The 19,048-nt window shown below is 41.1% G+C and overlaps 1 protein-coding gene across 1 annotated transcript in view; it reads right to left on the reverse strand.

The window, feature by feature from the left end:
* LOC308277828 (uncharacterized protein) overlaps nt 1-19,048 on the reverse strand; it is a gene marked incomplete at both ends in the record, with an annotated part of 82,103 nt that overhangs the window by 18,505 nt on the left and 44,550 nt on the right. Inside the window, 3 exons of the mRNA XM_080717220.1 lie at nt 1,308-1,504; nt 1,635-1,729; nt 3,270-3,501. Coding sequence (XP_080573346.1) covers nt 1,308-1,504; nt 1,635-1,729; nt 3,270-3,501 — 524 coding nt within the window. The remainder of the gene's footprint in view (nt 1-1,307; nt 1,505-1,634; nt 1,730-3,269; nt 3,502-19,048) is intronic.

A 19,048-nucleotide genomic window follows, 5' to 3' on the forward strand; every position in this document is an offset into this window, starting at 1 on the left:
TGCAATACCATCTTCTTCATTACTTCATGTCATCCTCAGTCATCCTTTCTAAATTAATGGTTAGGATAATGCTAGTTTTCTTTCTTTCTTCTCTCCTTCTCTCCTTCACTCCCTCCTTTTCTTTCTTTCTTTCTTTCTTTCTTTCTTTCTTTCTTTCTTTCTTTCTTTCTTTCTTTCTCTCTCCTTCTCTCCTTCTCTCCTTCACTCCCTCCTTTTCTTTCTTTCTTTCTTTCTTTCTTTCTTTCTTTCTTTCTTTCTTTCCTTTAGTACTGGGGATTGAACCCAGGGGCATTCTACCTCTCTGAGCTATACCCCCAGCCTTATTTATTTATTTATTTATTTATTTATTTATTTGAAACAGGAGCTCACTAAGTTGCAGAAGCCCTCCCTAAGTAGCTGAGGCTGACCTTGAATCCATGATCCTACTGTCTCAGCCTCCCAAGTACTGGGATTACAAGCATGGGCCACTATGGCAAATAAATAGTAGTTTCTTATATGACAGAAGTTTTTCATAGTTGAAATTCTCAGGCAAATACTTCTAGCCCCAACAAACTCATACCAAAGCCGCTACTGAGAACTGTTAATCATTTCCTGCTTTGCCCTTTATCCATCAGGAATTTCTAGCCAAAGGAGGGATTCTAATCAATACAGCAGAAGAGTGTAGAAAGAACAGCCCTGAGCCCCCAATTTTTTAAATGTAAGAAATTAGTTGGGCACAGAGACACACACAGTATCACACCTGAGATACCAGTAATTGGGAGGCTGAGACAGGAGATTTGCAAATCAGAGGCCACCCTATGCAATGTAGGGAGACTCAGAGCAACTTAGTGAGTCCCTTTTTCAAAACGAAATGTAAATTAGGGCTGGGGATGTAGTTCCGTGGTAGAGCACCCCTGATATCAGTCTCTGGTTACACGCGCACACACACACACACACACACACACACACACACACACACACAAATGTAAGAAATAATGACAATATCTATGTAGGAAAATTGCTGAGTACTTAAAATAGATAGTAGCACTGATATATGTTAAGCAACAACAACAACAACAACAATAATAATACAGTTAATCGAACCACAAAATTATAAATCTCTAAAGCTCCAGATTCAATAGCTTGTCATTCTATTTAGTGTAAAAATACAAACCTCTGTGTTCTGGAGAGTGGCAAGTTAGAGACTCAAAAGGGAAGCCCAGGAGCCCTTAAAGACCACCCAGGGTCTACTAGGTATGGACTTCTACACATAGACAACACTTGCTGGACAGGTGACAGACCGCCCTTCAGCCCCTGGGTCCACTTACGTCCTCAGCAGCGTAAGTGCCAAACCCAAGCACCGGCATGAGGTGTCCATCATTCAGCTTCACAGAGCGACTTCGCTTGAGATCCATCCCTGTCCGCAGCCAACTACTCCTGTCTGACTTTCGGTTTTCCTGACTGGAGTTGGGAAGCAGGCCAGGTTCCAGGCTTCTTATTTCTACTGACCACAGGTGGGCGGGGCCTAGGCCGAGTCAATAGGTGAATTGGCATCCATCCACAGGTGTTGTTTTTGTTGTTGTTGTTGCTGTTGTTGTGTGTGTGTGTGTTTCTTTCATGTCTCTACAGGCACATCTTACAAAAAAAAAAAGTACATGTTAGGTATGCCACAGTTGTTTGAGTTTTCTCTTTGGCATTGCTCCTGAGTTGCAAAATTGGTCGTAATTTGTTCTTCATAATTACATCAGACCTACATTACAAGATACAAAGTTATCATCAGGCTTCTCATTTCTGGTCATCGATTCCTCCTTGGTTAATTTCCTCACTTTCTATTTAATCATAATTCCTATGAAAAAAACAACTTTGTTTTGTTTTGAGGCGTCGAAGATGGAACTCAGGGCCTTGAACATACTAGGCAAGAAATCCACCACTGAAGCACATCTATAGACCTATTTATAAATTTTATATTTTGATTTTTCTTGAGATGAGGTATCATTAAATGGCTTAGGCTTGCCCTCAACTTAAAATCCTTCTTCCTGAATCTCCCAGTAACTGGGATTGCAGGTGTGCAGCACCACATTTAGCTTCAGAATTGTTTGAGCAAAGCTGATGTGTGGTGCAAAGCACACATGTCACAAAATTCTTTGGGAACCCTCACCCCAAATTACACTATATATTTTCTTCATATCAAGGACCCATTGCACCTTCTGATTCTCTCTGCCTTGCTTCCTTGAAGAAGGAAGGCTTCTTGCAAAAAAGAAAAGAATTGTCTGAGAACACAGATGAATTGCTGCGTTCTTGCCTTTGTTTCAGTGATTATCTCTTTCTGGAGCAGCCTTCTCCCCTCCCTCCTGGTTCCCATCAGCCTTGAGTGCATTTAGGCACCCTCAATGTACGTACTCTGGTCCTCTGATAACAGCTCCTTTATGACTCCTAAGACCTCACTAGTGAGGTTGACTATTCATTCTATTTTAGATGTGATATGGAGTGATAAGGAAAGCCAGACTGATTCCACAAACTTTGGACTTTGTTACCAGAAGAATGGAGTTGTAGTTTACTGAAGCTGGGAAAATAAAGGTGGGGCAGAATTGCCCGGGACTAGAGGAGTTCTTACTGGGGCAAATGGAACAAGAGAAGATGCATCTCAAGTAGAGATGTTAGGTAACGACTTGATTTATAATCTAGATTTGGGGCGAAGGATTGAACTGGAGTAACTGATTTGAAAGTTTATAGATTATTGATGGTATTTAAAGCCATGAGAGTATCAAGATCATTAGGAGAATCTTATTATCTGAAGATAAAAAAAAATTCAAGGGTTGTGCCATGGGCACCCCAATAGCTGGAAATGAGAAAAATTAGAAAAGCCAGGGAAAGAGACAGAGGAGGAGGAAGCCCAAAAGAAAACGAAGTCAAGGATATCAAGTGAAGAGAGCAATTTAGTGATAGCTGCTGTTGGTAGATTAAGCAAGTCGAGATCTGAGAATTAAACACAAAATGTAGCAGCATGGAAGTTCCCAGTGAACTTAACAGTAACATTTCTAGAGGCAAAATGAGGGCAAAACACTGCAGTCTGTGAGTTTAAGAGTGGGAATTGAAAGCAATGAATGTAGATAAGTTGTTCAAGGTATTTCACTGGAAAGTCATAAAGAAAAGTGACAGTGGTTGGAGAGTACTCTGTAAAGGGGAAAATTTTTTATTATGACAAAGAAAGTCCAGGACATGAAAGGCCAGTGCATTGTATGAGGATGCTAAAAACACCAGGAATCATGGTAGAAGTAGTACTGACCTACACAAAGGTGTTAAAATCTCCAAGAATGAGGACCAGTGATCTTGGTGTGGGTGACAGGTGACAGTGGGATGGGCAGTTGGAGAGGTGGTCATCTCCAGGGAGGAGAAAAGGAGATTGTCCTGAAATGGCGTTATGAGCAAGGCGGACACCTGCCCCACCTCCACGCTCCTCAACAAGACAGCAGGAGAGAACTTCAACCATTTCTTGGGGGAACTGATGACCCTCAAGCCAACCTAGAAATTTAGACGGGAGAAAAGGGAGCGGACCCGAGAATGGCAGCAGAAGTTGAATGTTTTGTGATGCTGAGCCACAGCTTCTATAAGGAACACCAGAAGGATTTTAGGATTGTAGGAAGTATGGCTAACCGTCAGAAAAGTGGAGGGATAGAGCCCTAGGGAACGACGGGCTGGGGGACTGCAATGGGCCAAGAGTCCACGTTGCTTTGGGTTTTAAACTAAGTAGTGGTAAAGAGAACAAAGAGATGGATATTGAGATCATTGCAACAGAACAGCGCCGAGCGTGAGCGGTCAAGTACGAAGGACGTGAAATGGGGGGGGGGGGTATAACTGCACCCCCTGGACTTATCCAAACACAACTTTTTTGTTGTTGTCACTTTGTTTTATTTTGTTTTGTGATTCTGGGGATTGAACCTAAGGGCATTCTACCTCTAGGTGGCACCCCAGCCCTATTTATTTATTTATTTATTTATTTATTTATTTATTTATTCATTCATTCATTTATTCATTTATTTATTTTACAGGTCTGGGGATGGAACCCAGGGGCATTCAACCTCCGAGCTATATCCCCTGCCCTATTTTTTATTATTTATTTTGACACAGGGTCTCACTGAGTTGCAAAGGGCCTCACTAAGTAGCTGAGGCTGTCCGGGAAGCACAATCCTCCGGTCTCAGCCTCCTAAATGCTGGGATGACAAGTGTGCACCACCACTCCAGGCTCTATTTATTTATTTTTAAAACGGATTCTCACTAAGTTGCTGAGGCCCTTGCCAAGTTGCGGACACTGGGCCCAAACCTGCGATCCTCATGTGTCAGCCTCCCAATTACTGGGATTTACAGGCATGCACCACTGCACCCAAGGGGCATGTTTTTTTTTCTAAATTGAAAAGCCATATGTATGGTAGATGGCCACAAAACTCCTGTTTCTCTCTTACAACATGGGGATATTGGAAGAAGAAAAAAAGCTGACAGGAAGAAGCAATAAGCCAGGAACCTAAACTCTTGTCGTTTTTTTCCCCTATTAGGGAAAAGTGACTGATGAAAGACTGGACGGTAGAAAGGAGTGAGAGGTGGGGACATCATTGCCAGTGCCCAGGGACGACACCTTCCAGCTGAAGAGTTACGCCATTCAAAGGCGAAGGAGCAAGACACAGGAGGAAGGGAGAGGAGGAGTCTGTCTTTGAGTCAGCACTTAGAAGAGAGGTAATGTGAAGCTACGAGAATCATTGAACAATAGGTGGGATTGTGCTTGGTCATATAGCTTTATAGAAGTTATGGCAGACGACTGAGAGGAGACAAAGTTCAAGGGTGTGCTGAAAGAAACAACTTCCCCTTAGGTAAACAGAAATGCACTGTTTCTTATTATCACAAGTATTTCTTATTTTTGTCTTTTGTTAATTGATGCATTGCAGGTGTACATCATAAAGCGACACAAGTGATTCATTCATACATGTACACAGCATCTCTTTGTGTGTTGCCCTTTGAATCCAGCCCTCCCCCAACCTCATCCCTCCCCAGACATACTAATGCCATTGGTAACAATACATTCACATACAAATGTAACATCCTTTGTTTGTATGTGGCCTTCCCCCAGCCTTCTTTATCCCTTCCCCTCGTCCCTCACCCCATCCCTTCCTACTACTCTACTAGTCTCTTTTCTTGTTTTTATGAAGTCACTTTTCTTTTCTACTTTGTTATGGTAAGATGCAGAATGTCCCCTAGAGAGCTCAGGGTTTGCGAAGTTAAGTCTCAAGGGTTGTAATCACGTCAGTAACGTGATTTCGTTGCGATGGACTTATCTGGATGGAAAGCTAGGTCCATGGTCCATGAGATGTGGCTGGAGAAGGTGGGTTCCTGGGGATGTGCTTTTAGGAAATATGCTTATGCCTTTCAAGCCCCTTGCTTGTTGGCTCTCTCTGTGTCTGGCCTCCATGATGTGAGAGCTGAAACTTGAGGTCTTCCTCTCTTTCTGCTTCCTGCTGCCGTGTTCTGAGCTTCAGATCCTGGCCTCACATGGATTGAAGCCACAATCTCCAGGAAATTGTGAGCAAATATATCTTCCTTCCTCTAAGTTGTGTGATCAGCTTGTTTGGATTGTAGCAGTGAGAATATTGAGCAAGGCATGTGTTTTCTTTAGCATCCACAAAGGAGAGAACACATGTGGCCCTTAGTTTTCTCAGCCTGGCTGATCTCACTGGGCCGAATATTCTCTAGTCTCATCCATTTGTGCAAATGACATGATTTTGTTCATTATGGCCGAGGAAATCTCCATTTCGTGCACATTTTCTTTATCCATTCACCTGGTGATGGGACACCTAGGTTGTTCCCATAATTTTGCTCTTGTGAAGTATGTTGCTATAAACTTGGGTATGCATGTGTCACCTTAGTATTCTAACTTTAATTCTTTTGGGAGGATACTGAAGACTGCGTGTGTTTTCCTGACTCTCATTATCTAGTGCTTATTATAGAAGAATGCTTTCATTTCTATGAAGGAAAGTATCCAGTTAAGGCGAATATTTTAGACACAACCTTCAATGGCTCCTACAACTCAACTGTCATTGAGAATGAGGTTGTTTACTTGGGGAGGGTCTTCATGTTGGATTTCAATGGAGCCAACCAAATGCTGCAAATAAACGCAGTCCAGTGTCTTCCTAAATGCCCTTTAGAGGAGCACAGTATGCAAACAGCTGCAGCATTTGAAAACCCTTACAGTTGCCAGGCGTGGTGGCGCACGCTTGTACTACCCGCGCTTGGGAGGTAGAGACAGAAGGATTGCGCAGGTTCGAAGCTGGCCTCGCTGGCTTAAGAGACCCTGTTTCCAAATAAGAATATAAAAAATAGGTGTCTGGGAGTATAGCCCGGAGGTAGAAGGGTTTCCAGAAACCGCAGTACCACCAAAAAAAAAAAAAAAAAAAAAAAAAAAGAAAGAAAGAAAGAAAGGAAGGAAGGAAGGAAGGAAGGAAAGAAAAGAAAACCCTTACAGTTAAAAAAAAAATTAACATGTAGATTATGGCCAGGCATGGTGACACATGACTGCAATCCTAGGGCTGAGATAGGATGTCAGAGGTTCAAGGCTAATCTCAACCACTTAGCAAGACCCTGTCTCAAAATAAATATTAAAAGCTGGGCGTAGTGACTCATGCTTGTAATGTCAGCATTTGAGAGGCTAAGACAGGAAGATCATGGTTTGTGGATAGCCTCAGCTACTTAGTGAGGCCCTTTGGAACTCCATGAGACACTGTTTCAAAATTAAGAATAAAAAATAGGGCTGGGTGTAGAGCTTGGAGGTAGAATACCCCTGGGTTTTATTACCAGTATCACAAAATAAAATAAATAAATAAATAAATAAATAAATAAATAAATAAAAATTTTTTAAAAGTCTGGGAGTGTAGTTTGAAGTTAGAAGACTCTGGGTCTAATCCCCAGTATCAAATTAAGCAAGCAAATAAAATTAATAAAAAATAAAACATTACTTAACAATTGACTCTGTTTCATTGTTGATACTCAGTGTATAACTCAAAATAATGATAAAGGCTTGGCATCTCTGCCTTCATTTTGTATCTATCCTGTCTGTTTTAAGCTTTGACTCAGATTATTATTAACTCTTGCATGTGGGTATGTCAATAATTTATGCAGTGTTTATCTAAAAACTGTTTCTATGCCAGGCATGGTGGTGCACGCTTGTAATCCCCGCGCTTGGGAGAGAAATTCTGAGGTGCCCTAAGTTTAAGTATAGGGCTAGAGGATATGAGGAAGGGGAGAGGGTATAGGTTGATCAATCAACAAGCTATTGGCCAGAAAAGAACAGAAGCTCATATACGCTCCTGAATGTATATCAGAACCTTAACTCACATCCCCTCAGTAACCTGGAGACATTACCTCTATAGACCTAAACAAACTAGAAGGCGAAAGTCCTTCTCCTTACAGACTGTCTTCCCATACCTCTTATCTGTAGCCAGTGTAGGCTTCCTACTGGGCGGTGCTGCATGGTTGACCAATCTCATCCATGTGGCTGGGCTTGCTACAGCTCTCAAGTCCATATCCTGAAGGTGATTGGCTAATTTTGCTTTGTCACAAGGGTGATTCTGAACTGCAAGTTTATTATTTTAGAGCTCCTCAAATCCTTTATCTATCTAAAAATCAGAGTTTCCCCCAAAGAATACAATTGCTACCAACGATCTGCCTTGAAGCGACTCTAATCTGAGAGAGAAGTAGGAACTGTCCCCAAGCAGATACTGTTACGAGACCATCATTTTGCCCATTCACTTTCCTAAAAGTAAATCTTGCACAAGGCCATTTGTGATTTTCTACAAGTGATTAATTTTCCTCCCTTTCTTCATTGTCCCTTGCATATTAGGTATAATGGTTTTAATTTAGAATGTCCCCCCAGCCCTCATGGAAACAAGGTATGAATGTTGGAAGTGGGGCTTAGTTACTAAGATCAGAACTTGCAGGGGGTCTGATCTTGGGGGATTGTATTAGATTCTCTCCCCCCTTGCTCTCTTTTGCTCTTGGCTTCTGAGCAGTAACTATATATTACCTTATTGAACCAGTTAAATAAATAAATGTTTTGATACCAAACACCCGGTTCTTGCTTCTGATGCCAATTCAAGTAATTGAAGACAAGGTTTTAAGAAAAAAGAAAAAAAAAGTATTATTAATTTGCTATCAAATGAAAAATACAGTGAAATTTATTCATAAATAACTGCTTTACCAGTGCTAAGGAGAAAAAAAAAAAAAGAGAGAGAGACAAATCCATCAAGCACAGTGGCATATGTCTGTAATTCCAGTGCTTGGGAGGCTGAGGCTAGAGGATCCCTGGTTTGAGAACAGCCTTAGCAACTTAGCAAAACCCTTTCAAATTATTAAAAAAAAAAAAAACGGTTCTGGGGTTGTATATTGGAGGTAGAATGACCCTGGGTTCAATACCTAGTACCAAAAATAAAATAAAGGACAAATATTAAGATGTGTTTATCAAGAGGCATAATTTATGTCAAAATGGTATCCCCGAGCTAGGCATGGTGGCATCCTCCTGTATTCCCTTTAGACGTTGAGACAGGAAAACTGTAGGTTTGAGATCAGCCTCAGTAATTCAGGGTGACTCTCAACAACCTAGTGAGACCATATTTCAAAAGAACAAACAAAAATGGAAATAGCTGTGAGTATAGTGAGGTTCTGAGGTAAACACCCTGGCTTCAATCCCTGGTACCACAAAAAACAAAACAAAAATACTGCTATCCTAGAGATAGCAGTCTCAGACACACTGGCATCAGTTCTTCATTCCTGTGTCAGTGATGTAAAGGACATGATAAGAATGCTAGCCCTGTTTCTCTGGGCTTAGGGAGGGGGAGATGGAAAGGTCGGAGAAAGAAAAGAAAAAGGTGTCATTTTTTTTTTTAAAGCATCCTACTGGCTGAGCACAAAATGGACCCCTGTTATCATTTATCTTTCTTTATTTTTTTTATGGTATAGGGGTTTAAACCCATGGGCATTCTACCTCTGCGCTATATCTTTAGCCATTTTTTAAAATATCGTTTATTTTGAAATAAGATCTTACTATGTTGCTGAGGTTGGCCTGGAAAAGATGATCCTCCTGTCTCAGCCTCCCGAAAACTCTGATTAGAGGCATGTACCACCACGCCTGGCCCCTCTTACCATTTATATAAATATTTCAAGTTTAGGTAAAAACTGATTTGAAAAATCCCAAGGAGGTGCTCAAATAGGATAACCAGGGATAGGATTCTCGCAAAAAAAATCACAGTTTTAAAAAGAGCAAACCATATGACTTTAGAAACTAGATATTTTTGTTGGTGTTGTTAAGGATACCATGTAGCCAAATAGTTCTGCACAAGGCCACTCCTTTGGAGAGTTGTTCTTGGCAGAGTTACTCTTGCATTCCCTAAGTATTTTGCAAGGATATATCCCCTTATCCTCTTCTTGTTGTTCAGGATTCTGAATCCTAAAGAGAAACCACACCCAAATGAGTTAAGATATGAACTTCCTTAGAGTTACAGAACCCAGAACATCTGGTGACCTCGACAACTGCCCACCTTAGTATTTGGTTCCATGCATTCACTAATGGGAAACATGTGAATCAATGTAAGAGTTAGTTTGCAGAAAAATGGTACATCTGTTTCAAGAAAAATAGAATCTATTCCCAGGAGTTTAAGGTCACTTGTAATATTCTGCTCAGAGGAAGTAAATATTGAAAACACATGTCTTGAATGAGGAAGCCCCTACTCAGCATGTAGCTTCCTGACCATGTCTCACCATCCCTCCTCCCTCTTTCCCCCATAAAAACCCTTTACATCTCTGAATTCTGCAAAATAAAACCTTGAAGTCCACAGCCACTTCAGCTCCTCCAACTTCTGGCCTTGACTCAACCTGAATTCTTCCACCAAATCTCAACTTCCAAATACTGGCTTTGAAGCAGTAAGAACCCAAGACCTTCGTTCAGGAACAGTTCTGGACAAGACTGTTTGGACAGAAATCTACAACTAAGCCAGAGTGCCTCTCCTGGCTGAGCTAATAGTATAGGAAGCCTCGAAGGAAAATTTTCTCCAAAAAGGCACAATACAGCAGATAGGGATAAATAAACCTGATTGCATTATTTTCTTTGGATTGTCTAAATATCAAACACATGAAAAAAGACATTTTCCCAAACCAACAGAGAACAGACAAAAGAAGCCTACCAGACAATAAAGGCTAGATCAGTATAGACTATAAATCAGGAAAAGACAACCAGGCATTATTAGGGTGTATTGGGGCAAATAAAACATGGCTCTACAGCAGGGATCAGGCTTTATTTAGGAATAAAATCTAGAAGGAGGCATCTGACCTGGGAGAGAGCCCACAAGAGTCAGAAAGCCTGCCACTTTTTAGCCTGGAGGCTTTTTTATGGGGCAAGAAAGTAAGGAATACAGGAGTAGTCGCGTAAGCCACTGGTTGGTGTGCTTTGGGCAGGGCAGTTGTCAGGGGAAGTTTTTCATTTCTTGTTCCTTTGTTCTCAGGCTTTCTCTGGCATGACCACATAGCCAGACCTCAGAGCCAGACCTCACAGTTCCCATAGGTGCGGTGGCATGCACCTGTAATCCCAGTATATGGCAGGCTGGGGCAAGGAGATTGCAGGGTCAGGCCAGTGTCAGCAAATGAGCCAGGTCCCCAGCACTTTAGCCAGGTCCCCAGACCCCGTTTCTAAAAACTAAAAAAGGGCTGGGGAGTAATTCAGAGGCAGAATGCAAGAAAAAAAAAAGATAAGCATAGCTTATTATTACTAATAATAAATAATAAAAGGAAAATATAACATAAAGCAAAAAATGAGAAATGCTGAATCACAGAAATAACTAATTTTCTACAACAAAGTGTGTGTGTGTGTGTGTGTGTGTGTGTGTGTGTGTGTGTGTGTGTTACTGGGAATTGAACCCAGGAACCTTCTACCTCTGAGCTCTACCCCTGCCCTATTTTTACTTTTTAAACTGAAACAGGGTCTCACTAAGTGTAGATGGCTTCACCTTGCTAAGGCTGTCCTTGAAACTGTGATCCTCCTATCTCAGCCTCCTCATTACTAGGATTACAGCCTTGTGCCACCATGGCCAGCTTGTGACAATGGATTTTAAATTCCTAAGACACAACTGATAAAGTTGTTTCTGTGATTTGAGACTTCTGTTACATGTTTGTCTGTAGCAGTAACAATAGACTCCACCGCAAGTGAAAGTTCTTTCTGTAGTTCCAGGGCAGTTTATGGTGGGCAGGTGCTCTGGTCAGCCTTAGGGTGGATGAGCTCAGTCCAGTAGTCCCGAGGCGCTTCCTGATGGTCTGTGGTCTGGTCAGCCTTAGGGTGGATGATCTTGGGTTGATTGGGGTCCTCATTAGTTGATTGGCAGATAAGCTGGGCTATCCTAAATTACAGGTTTCCCAGGAATATTGTTAACTCTAGGATCTACAGGTTTCCCAAGAATTTATGGGAGAGTCAGGCCTGGGAAGAGAACTGGTTTGTGGACTAGAGGCTGAAGCACTTCAGCTCCAGGTTCTTATATCAAAGTTATATTTTTACTTTTCCTTCCTGCCTGTCTCCTTTCTACCTACTTATTCCTTCTATCCTACATCAATAACAGACTAAGTTTATTCTCCTATATATTGTAGGGAAAAAAATCTACCAATCCAGAAAATTTTCCTTCACAACTGTAGAAAATAAATTATTTTGCCATGTTACTGAATAAGCATTATAGCCAGGTAAAACAGCACACACAATAAATGTGCTAAACAGATTGCCTATTATCCCAGTGCTTGAGAGGCTGAGACAGGAAGATAATAAGTTCAAGGCAGGCCTCAGCAACATTTTGAGGGTCTGTTTCAAAATAATAAATAATAATAATAATAATAATAATAATAATAACAACAACAATAAAAATAGGGCTGGGGGTATATCTCAGAGGTAGAATGTATCTGATTTGAGTACCCAGTATCACAACAAAAGATATAAAATGAAAATTTCAGTTGAGAAGACAGAAAAAAAATACGTCCCTTTATTCTTTATATAGCCAAACAGATCCAATCCTGACACACGTTTTTTTTCAAGATAAGTGATAACCAGTCCTCATGTGAGAAGGCTTGACAACACCATTTGTGATACAAGTTTTCAGAGCTCAAATCTAAATTAACCTAGTAACTGGGATAACATTCTGTGCTAGTTAATTGTCATTACTGCAAAGAAAAATAAGACTTTTCCAGGGAAAACAAGCAGTTGTAGCCTTGCATAAACCACCCAGGGTAGGAGGACACTATTTTCCTCAATGTTTATCTTTGAAGAGATGACTCTATATCCTTGAGAAATCAACTCTGGGTTGTCATTATGTAACAATATAATTGAGTTTTTCTCTTAAAGGAATAGCTTACTATACCGGTATTGGGAAATGGCCTAAAAAGATTCAAAAAAGAAGTTTTGGTTATTAATATATATTTCAAAAATCAGCACAGTTTGTTTATGCATTTCCTTAAAATTAATTGTAGAATCCAGGACACAAACCATAAGTAGGCAATACAATTTTAGAATGTAATATATAGAGGTATATTGATCCTCTTTTAGATGTCAGTGGATTGAATGTCTTTTTATTTTAAATTTTACATTCATTAAGGTGCCTTGTTTTTCTTGACTTTGTCCATTAACATTTATCCATATGCCATTGCAATAACTAGATTGTGAAAAGCTAACAAGTGTTGTAACAATAATCCATTGTTTGAGGTGCTTGCAGTTGTCTTAAAAATTAAAGTGTTTTTTTTAAAAAAAAAATATCAGTTTATAGAAAGTGGAGGTCAGCTCTGTGAAAAGAAAAGCAATTAGAGCCTGATTACTGCCAGGCACTCAAGTAGCTGTTATAATGCAAAGTACCCTCTCCAAAAGTAATTAGAAGTAGATGGAGGAGTTGGGACCTAGGACTTTCACGTTCTAAAAACAGGTTTGCATCAGAATTCCCCAAGAGTATGGGAGGAGGGCATTGACTTTTGTGAAAGGGGAGTAGATACCCTGTGGCCCTTGACCTTGTAAGTCATTCTGGTCTTAACAAAGAAACCTAGGCTTTTAACAAAAGAGGCCTGCAATGAGTTAAGGGACAGGCTTACACCTGGGTCATAGGATTGTGTGGTAGAGTAAGATGGGGGACTTTGTATCTATGAAAGCTATTTTGTATTTTGAACTCAGGTGACTTCATTTTGCTACCCTTTTATACTATCCCACCATAGTATAGGGCTCTAACTGTCTTCTTTATTTCTATCTTTGTAATAATAAACACATTTAAGTCTTCATCAAGAGTCTGGACTAGTGTATCTCGATCCTAGTTCTGGACAAGAGCCCGTGTTTTCGGGAACGGTTTCTGGGAGCCTAACCGAGGTCCCTGGGGACAATTCCTCCCCCAAATTATAACAGTTTAAACCTTAGCACTTACCTTAAATCACCATTTTGTAACCTGGTAGGGATTTACATCCTTTCACAAAATTAGTATCTCTTAAGTGATTATTGGTATCAACCCTCTCCAGTCTTCTCCTGTAGCCCAACATGGGAGAATGGGAAACTATTAACTCCCACCAAAAGAAGTAATGCACATGAGGGGCTTTGTGTCAGGGATATAAGACCCTGACACAGGTTCTCTGTCAGGTTGTTCTTGCATAACTGAGAGCATCCTCTTTTGCAAAAAAGCAAAACTGCCTTGCTAAACAAATTTTTGAACATGGATCTTTTTTTTTTCAGTACTAGGGATTGAATTCAGGGACATTGTAACTTCGAGCTACACCCCTAGCCCTATTTTTTTATTCTTTTATTTTGAAACAAATTCTCATTAATTTTCAGAAGGTCTCATTAAGTAGCTGGGCCTGGATGTGAGCCTGCAATCTTCCTGTCTCAGCCTCCCAAGTACTGGCGTGAGCCACCAGGTTTCGAATGTATGCCTTTTCTTGACGTCATAAAAATTTATTTCTAACAAATATGGCTCCCTATGTGGGAAACAGTGCCCCTCCAGGGTGGTGAGTATCCCTTCCTCTTAAGAGAGACACTTCCTATTGAATTATTGCAGTAGCCTTGGGGGGAAAGGGACCCACAATCTCTAGAGCAGGTGACAGCCCTTCAGGAAAAATTTGCGAGGCAACGTGGAGAGGGCCTTAACAGATTCCGCGGTGACCAGAAATTCCATGAATGGACTCAGGTATGAAAAGCTGAGGAAAAAGAAAAGAACACCTGGCTTGTTAGGGCATCCTGGGGGTTGTACTTGTGTGTGCAAGTGTGGAGTCTGGATTTGCACTTTTATTATATCTGTGGTTCTTCATATGGCATAAAGCCTCCTTTCCAGAGGAGACTGCTAGATGTTTTAACTGGCCCACCAAGAAGTGCCTGCTCTTGGTATATATATATATATATATATATATATATATATATATATATATATATTCCCACAAGGGAGATGGGCAAAGAAAGAAAAGGTGCATCCCGAGAGGAATACTAGAAATGTCCAGCAGGGGGAGACTAGGCCTCAGCCAAGTATCTAGTATTCCCCAAAGAGGCCAGCCGAGATGGGAAACAAGACTTCTTCACCCAGTGAGAAGGTTCTCAGGAAGGGAGAAGCATTAGAAAGAAATACCTCAGAGTCCCCTGAGACATATGCTCCAATACTGGAAAGAGAACCCCAGAACAGCAGGGAAAATGAAACACCAAATGATAAAATACTGATGTTTCATTTGGACCTAAGAATCCATCCTCAAATCCATTGGTATTCTGACCCAAATTTGGTGCCCATGAGGATTGGGTTTGCCAGTCATTAATAAAATATGTCAATGATAAAAATCCTATTACCCAGGAAGAGAGAGATTACACACTCTGCTGAGAAAGGTACCAGGAACCTTGTTCCTTATGAAGACAGAAATATATTAAAAAAAAACAAAAAAAAAAAACAAGGGCAAAAATGGCAACTGGGACCCCTTTGACTGCTTACCTCCTCCCTGTGGTTCAGGGAATGAACAGCCTGACCCGGTTGGGTTGAGTCCCGGTGTGCCTGTATGCATGAGCTTGCCTCAGCTCTCTGCAGAGTCACTGCACTCAAGTAATTAAGGTGGGTTGCGACTTTTATGCCTCTTGGCTCCTTGACTGCTGTGGCATCAATGCACCAGTTGGCAGGACAATATCTTTGCCCTCCACATATGGGTTGTTTGGTGGCCCCAGGGTCTCAGAATTATGTACTCCCAGTGCCACCTACAAGGTTCTAACCAGACAGAATCTCATTGCCAAAGGCTGCTCTGTAGTAGTGGTGGCTGTTGAAGTGACAGTGCAGCTTCCTCCTCTGCCCACTTTCTTTGTTTCACCTCCTATTCATGTAGGTACCCCAACTGCTGTGCCTTGCCGGCTTTAACATGTGACAGAACCTCAAGAAAAAAAAGATGGTTTTAAATTCACCTTTCTATCTTTCCCATGCACCAGGACTGAAACAGGGATGTCTCTTCTTATAGGGTTCTTATCCAGTAGATTTTGCTGAATGACTTCCAAGGATTAGCAAAAAGTATGGATCTATGGAAGTTTATTTTAAGTAGGGAAAGAGAAGAAAAGATCTCCTCTGAAAGAGAGCAGCCCCTGAAGCTCTTGGGAAATGGACTTTGAAACCTCTTTGAGGTTTCAAATCTGCTATTTTGCAATTGATCAGAATTGGTTTGGAGACTTTTGCACAATTTTGATAGTTTACGTGACTGGCTATCTTGTGGGCTGGTGGACCCTGATCTCCTGGAGCCTGCCGGTCACTCACCTCCCGGACTATCTCCCCCCACTGCCCACAAGGTGATGTGCCTCACAGGAGGTGACACACGTGACCTTTTTTAATCCCATCAATGATGGGAGAGCAGCTTCTGGCCTCCATGAGATGAGAGCGACGTCTAGCCTCCAGGATGTGAGAAGCCTGTCATGCTCTCAGATCAGAGAGCTGTTTCCAGCCTCCATGATGTAGGAACAGATTTTTGCTCTCCCTGATATGAGAGTGGCTTCCAGCCTCCATGACATGGGAGCAGCTTCCATCCTTTTTATTCTTTATTTTTGAAACAGGGTCTCACTGAGTTGCAAAGGGCCTCACTAAGTAGCTGAGGCAGTCGGCAAATTGTGATCCTCCAGTCTCAACCTCCCAAGTACTGGGATTACAAGCATGTGCTGCCATGCCTGGCCTATGAAAAACTTTTTACATACCCTCCATGTCAAAAGGGACTTCTTTTTTCTCCTCAACTCACGTAATAAATCTGTTTTTAGTCTTTTTTATTGGTGCATTGTAGTCATTCATCTTAATGGAGTACAAGATAGTAGAGGCACACATGCACACACACATCACCCAATTAGCTCTTACCCAATTCCCATCCCATTCCTTCCTCTCTCCTCTCTCCTTCCTCCTCATGTTTGGCTTAGTGATGGACTTTGATATGTTATTATTATTATTATTATTATTATTATTGCTATTTTTTGGTGGTACTGGGGTTCCTGGAAGCCCTTCTACCTCTGGGCTACACTCCCAGACCTATTTTATAATTTTTATTTGGAAACAGGGTCTCTTAAGAAAGGCTGGCTTCGAACCTGCGTGATCCTCCTGTCTCCGCCTCCCAAGCGCGGGGATTACAAGCGTTCACCACCATGCCTGGCCTTTGATATGTTTTTGAATGTGCATCATGGGTTCTTGATGATCCTCCAAAAGCCATTAATTGCATGTGGTAAAAACATTAAATTTCCCACCATGTTTGTACTTGAGATTTTTATACATCAGATCAATAACATCTCAGTCTTAGCAATAATCACTAAAATGAAACTGGAACATTTATCTTTGCAAACGATCAAGTATTATATTGTGTTCATTTAATGATGTAGATACTGAATGAAGAAGAGGAGTTTTCTCCGAAATTATTGGCATATAGTTTGCACAAGTGCTTAATTAAATATGTATATTGTATATATGTTTGTATATGTCACATCCAGACATAGTTTCTACTTCAGAAAAAACTTACTGTGTAAAACAATAGTGTGAGAAGTGTACCAGTATTGGGAATGACCTAGGAAGATTTGAGAAAGCTCTGATCATTAATATATTCCAAAAATTGGGTGAGAGGCAACTCTGTGAAAAGACTTGGTTTCTGCCTAGAAGCAGGCAACTATTCCAATGTAAATTAACCTACCTAAAGGTAATTAGCAAGTCTATAGGAGAGGGGAACTAGGACTTCCTTATCCTCATTCTAAAGGTAGGTTTACCTAATTGGATAATCTAGCTAGGATGGGAGGAGGGGGTCGACCACCATGACCTTTGTAAAAGGAGACACCTTGGCGGGGAAAGTACATCTTGGCGGGAAAGTAAGGGGAGGTACCTTACAGGGTCTTTTACTACGTCAGAATTACGTGAACAAGATGGAGGGTGTCGTGTATAAAACGTCTGTTCTGTGTTTTGTATCTTGGTGAATTCATTCGAAGATTGTCTCCTGGGGATAAATGCTGCTGACCATACACAATTTTTAAATTCCATATCAACATAGGATGGAAAATTATATACGGCACAAAAGTGATTATTATTTATGATTCAAAAATCCACTTGTTCTGGGTATAGTGGCCCTTGCCTATAATCCCTTGAGAAGTTGAGACAGGAGGATCACAGGCTTGAGGCCAGCCTCAACAACTTAGTGAGACCTTGTCTCACAGCAAAGTAGGGCTGTGGGTATAGCTCAGAAATAGGATGCCCCTGATTTCTGTGCCAGTATTGGGAATGGCCTAGGAAGATTTGAGAAAGCTCTGATTATTAATATATTTAAAAAATAATTGTGTCAAAATGGCGGCAGATCTGAACAGAGAAAGGCTTGGCTTTGGTCAGGAAGCAAACAGCTGCTGAAACTTAGATTGACTTAGTTACATGTAATTAGCAAGTCAATAGGAGAGGAGAACTAGGCCTTTCTCTATCTAAAGACAGATGTACACATGATTAGACAAGCTAGCTAAGATGGTAGGAGGGGTCGAAATTCATGGAAGGAGACACCTTGCTACACCTTACTGGGGGAGGTACCTTACAGGGTTAAGGGGAGGTACCTTACAGGGACGTTCACTACGTCAGAGTCACGCAAACAAGATGAAGGTCATGGGTATAAAAAGTCTGGTCCACGTGTGATCCCTTTGGTGTATTCATTTCGAGTCACCCCTCCATGCCAGTCTGGTAGGGAGCTGTATTTCTATTTTCTATATTTCTATCTTTCTAATAAACTTCTTTAAAACTTCAGCAACTGTCCAAGCTATGCATATTTATTCTTAGCTTAGGACAAGAACCCGTGGTTTATTTCTGTTTTTGGTCATTTTGGGTTTTGTTATGGGTTGGGGGAAAGTGTGCCTGGGACCCTCACAGAGGTTTCTGGGGAACAGTTTCCCCAAACCATACTCTCCCCAAACTGTAACAATTTCAATCTCTAATATAAAAATATTATTAAGAAATCCACTCTCTTCTCTCCTTCCTTCTTCTCATTACTGTTTTACTACTTCTTCCATTTTCTTCCCCATCTTCCTCTTCTTCTTCTTTCTCTCATAGGACTCAGGATTCTTGAGGCCTTTTACAATCATTTCCTTGCTCAGACTCATTGTATACAAAATGTAGAAACTTTTATCCCTGCCAACTCCATTAACCCACACTAATCAGGCAGAAGCCCCTATGGTCCAGCCAATTTCACCAGTAAACTTAGGGAGATGGACTTTGCACAACTGGTCATTAAAAGAAATGCCATAAATACCATGTAAAGGGAGACAAACGGGGTAGTGGAGTTTTGAGCCCAAAACTTAGTGGTCACATCCTCTTTCTAAGAGTCCTTGAGGAAGCAGCCACTGGTGTTCAAGCCCCTTCATCTCTTCCCTTTCGAGCATTTATTCACATAGGAGCAGAATTAGTCAAATTTTCCATGGTTTTGCTCTCATGCTTCAAGTATGACACATCATATTTTTTTTCTTATTACAACTCCCATGACCTTACAACGTCCCAGCTGCCCTGCTTGTTCTTTAATTTGTGTACACAGC

The sequence above is a fragment of the Muscardinus avellanarius genome, assembly GCF_963383645.1.
Source record: "Muscardinus avellanarius genome assembly, chromosome: 20".
In the NCBI taxonomy this organism is placed as follows: Eukaryota; Metazoa; Chordata; class Mammalia; order Rodentia; family Gliridae; genus Muscardinus; species Muscardinus avellanarius.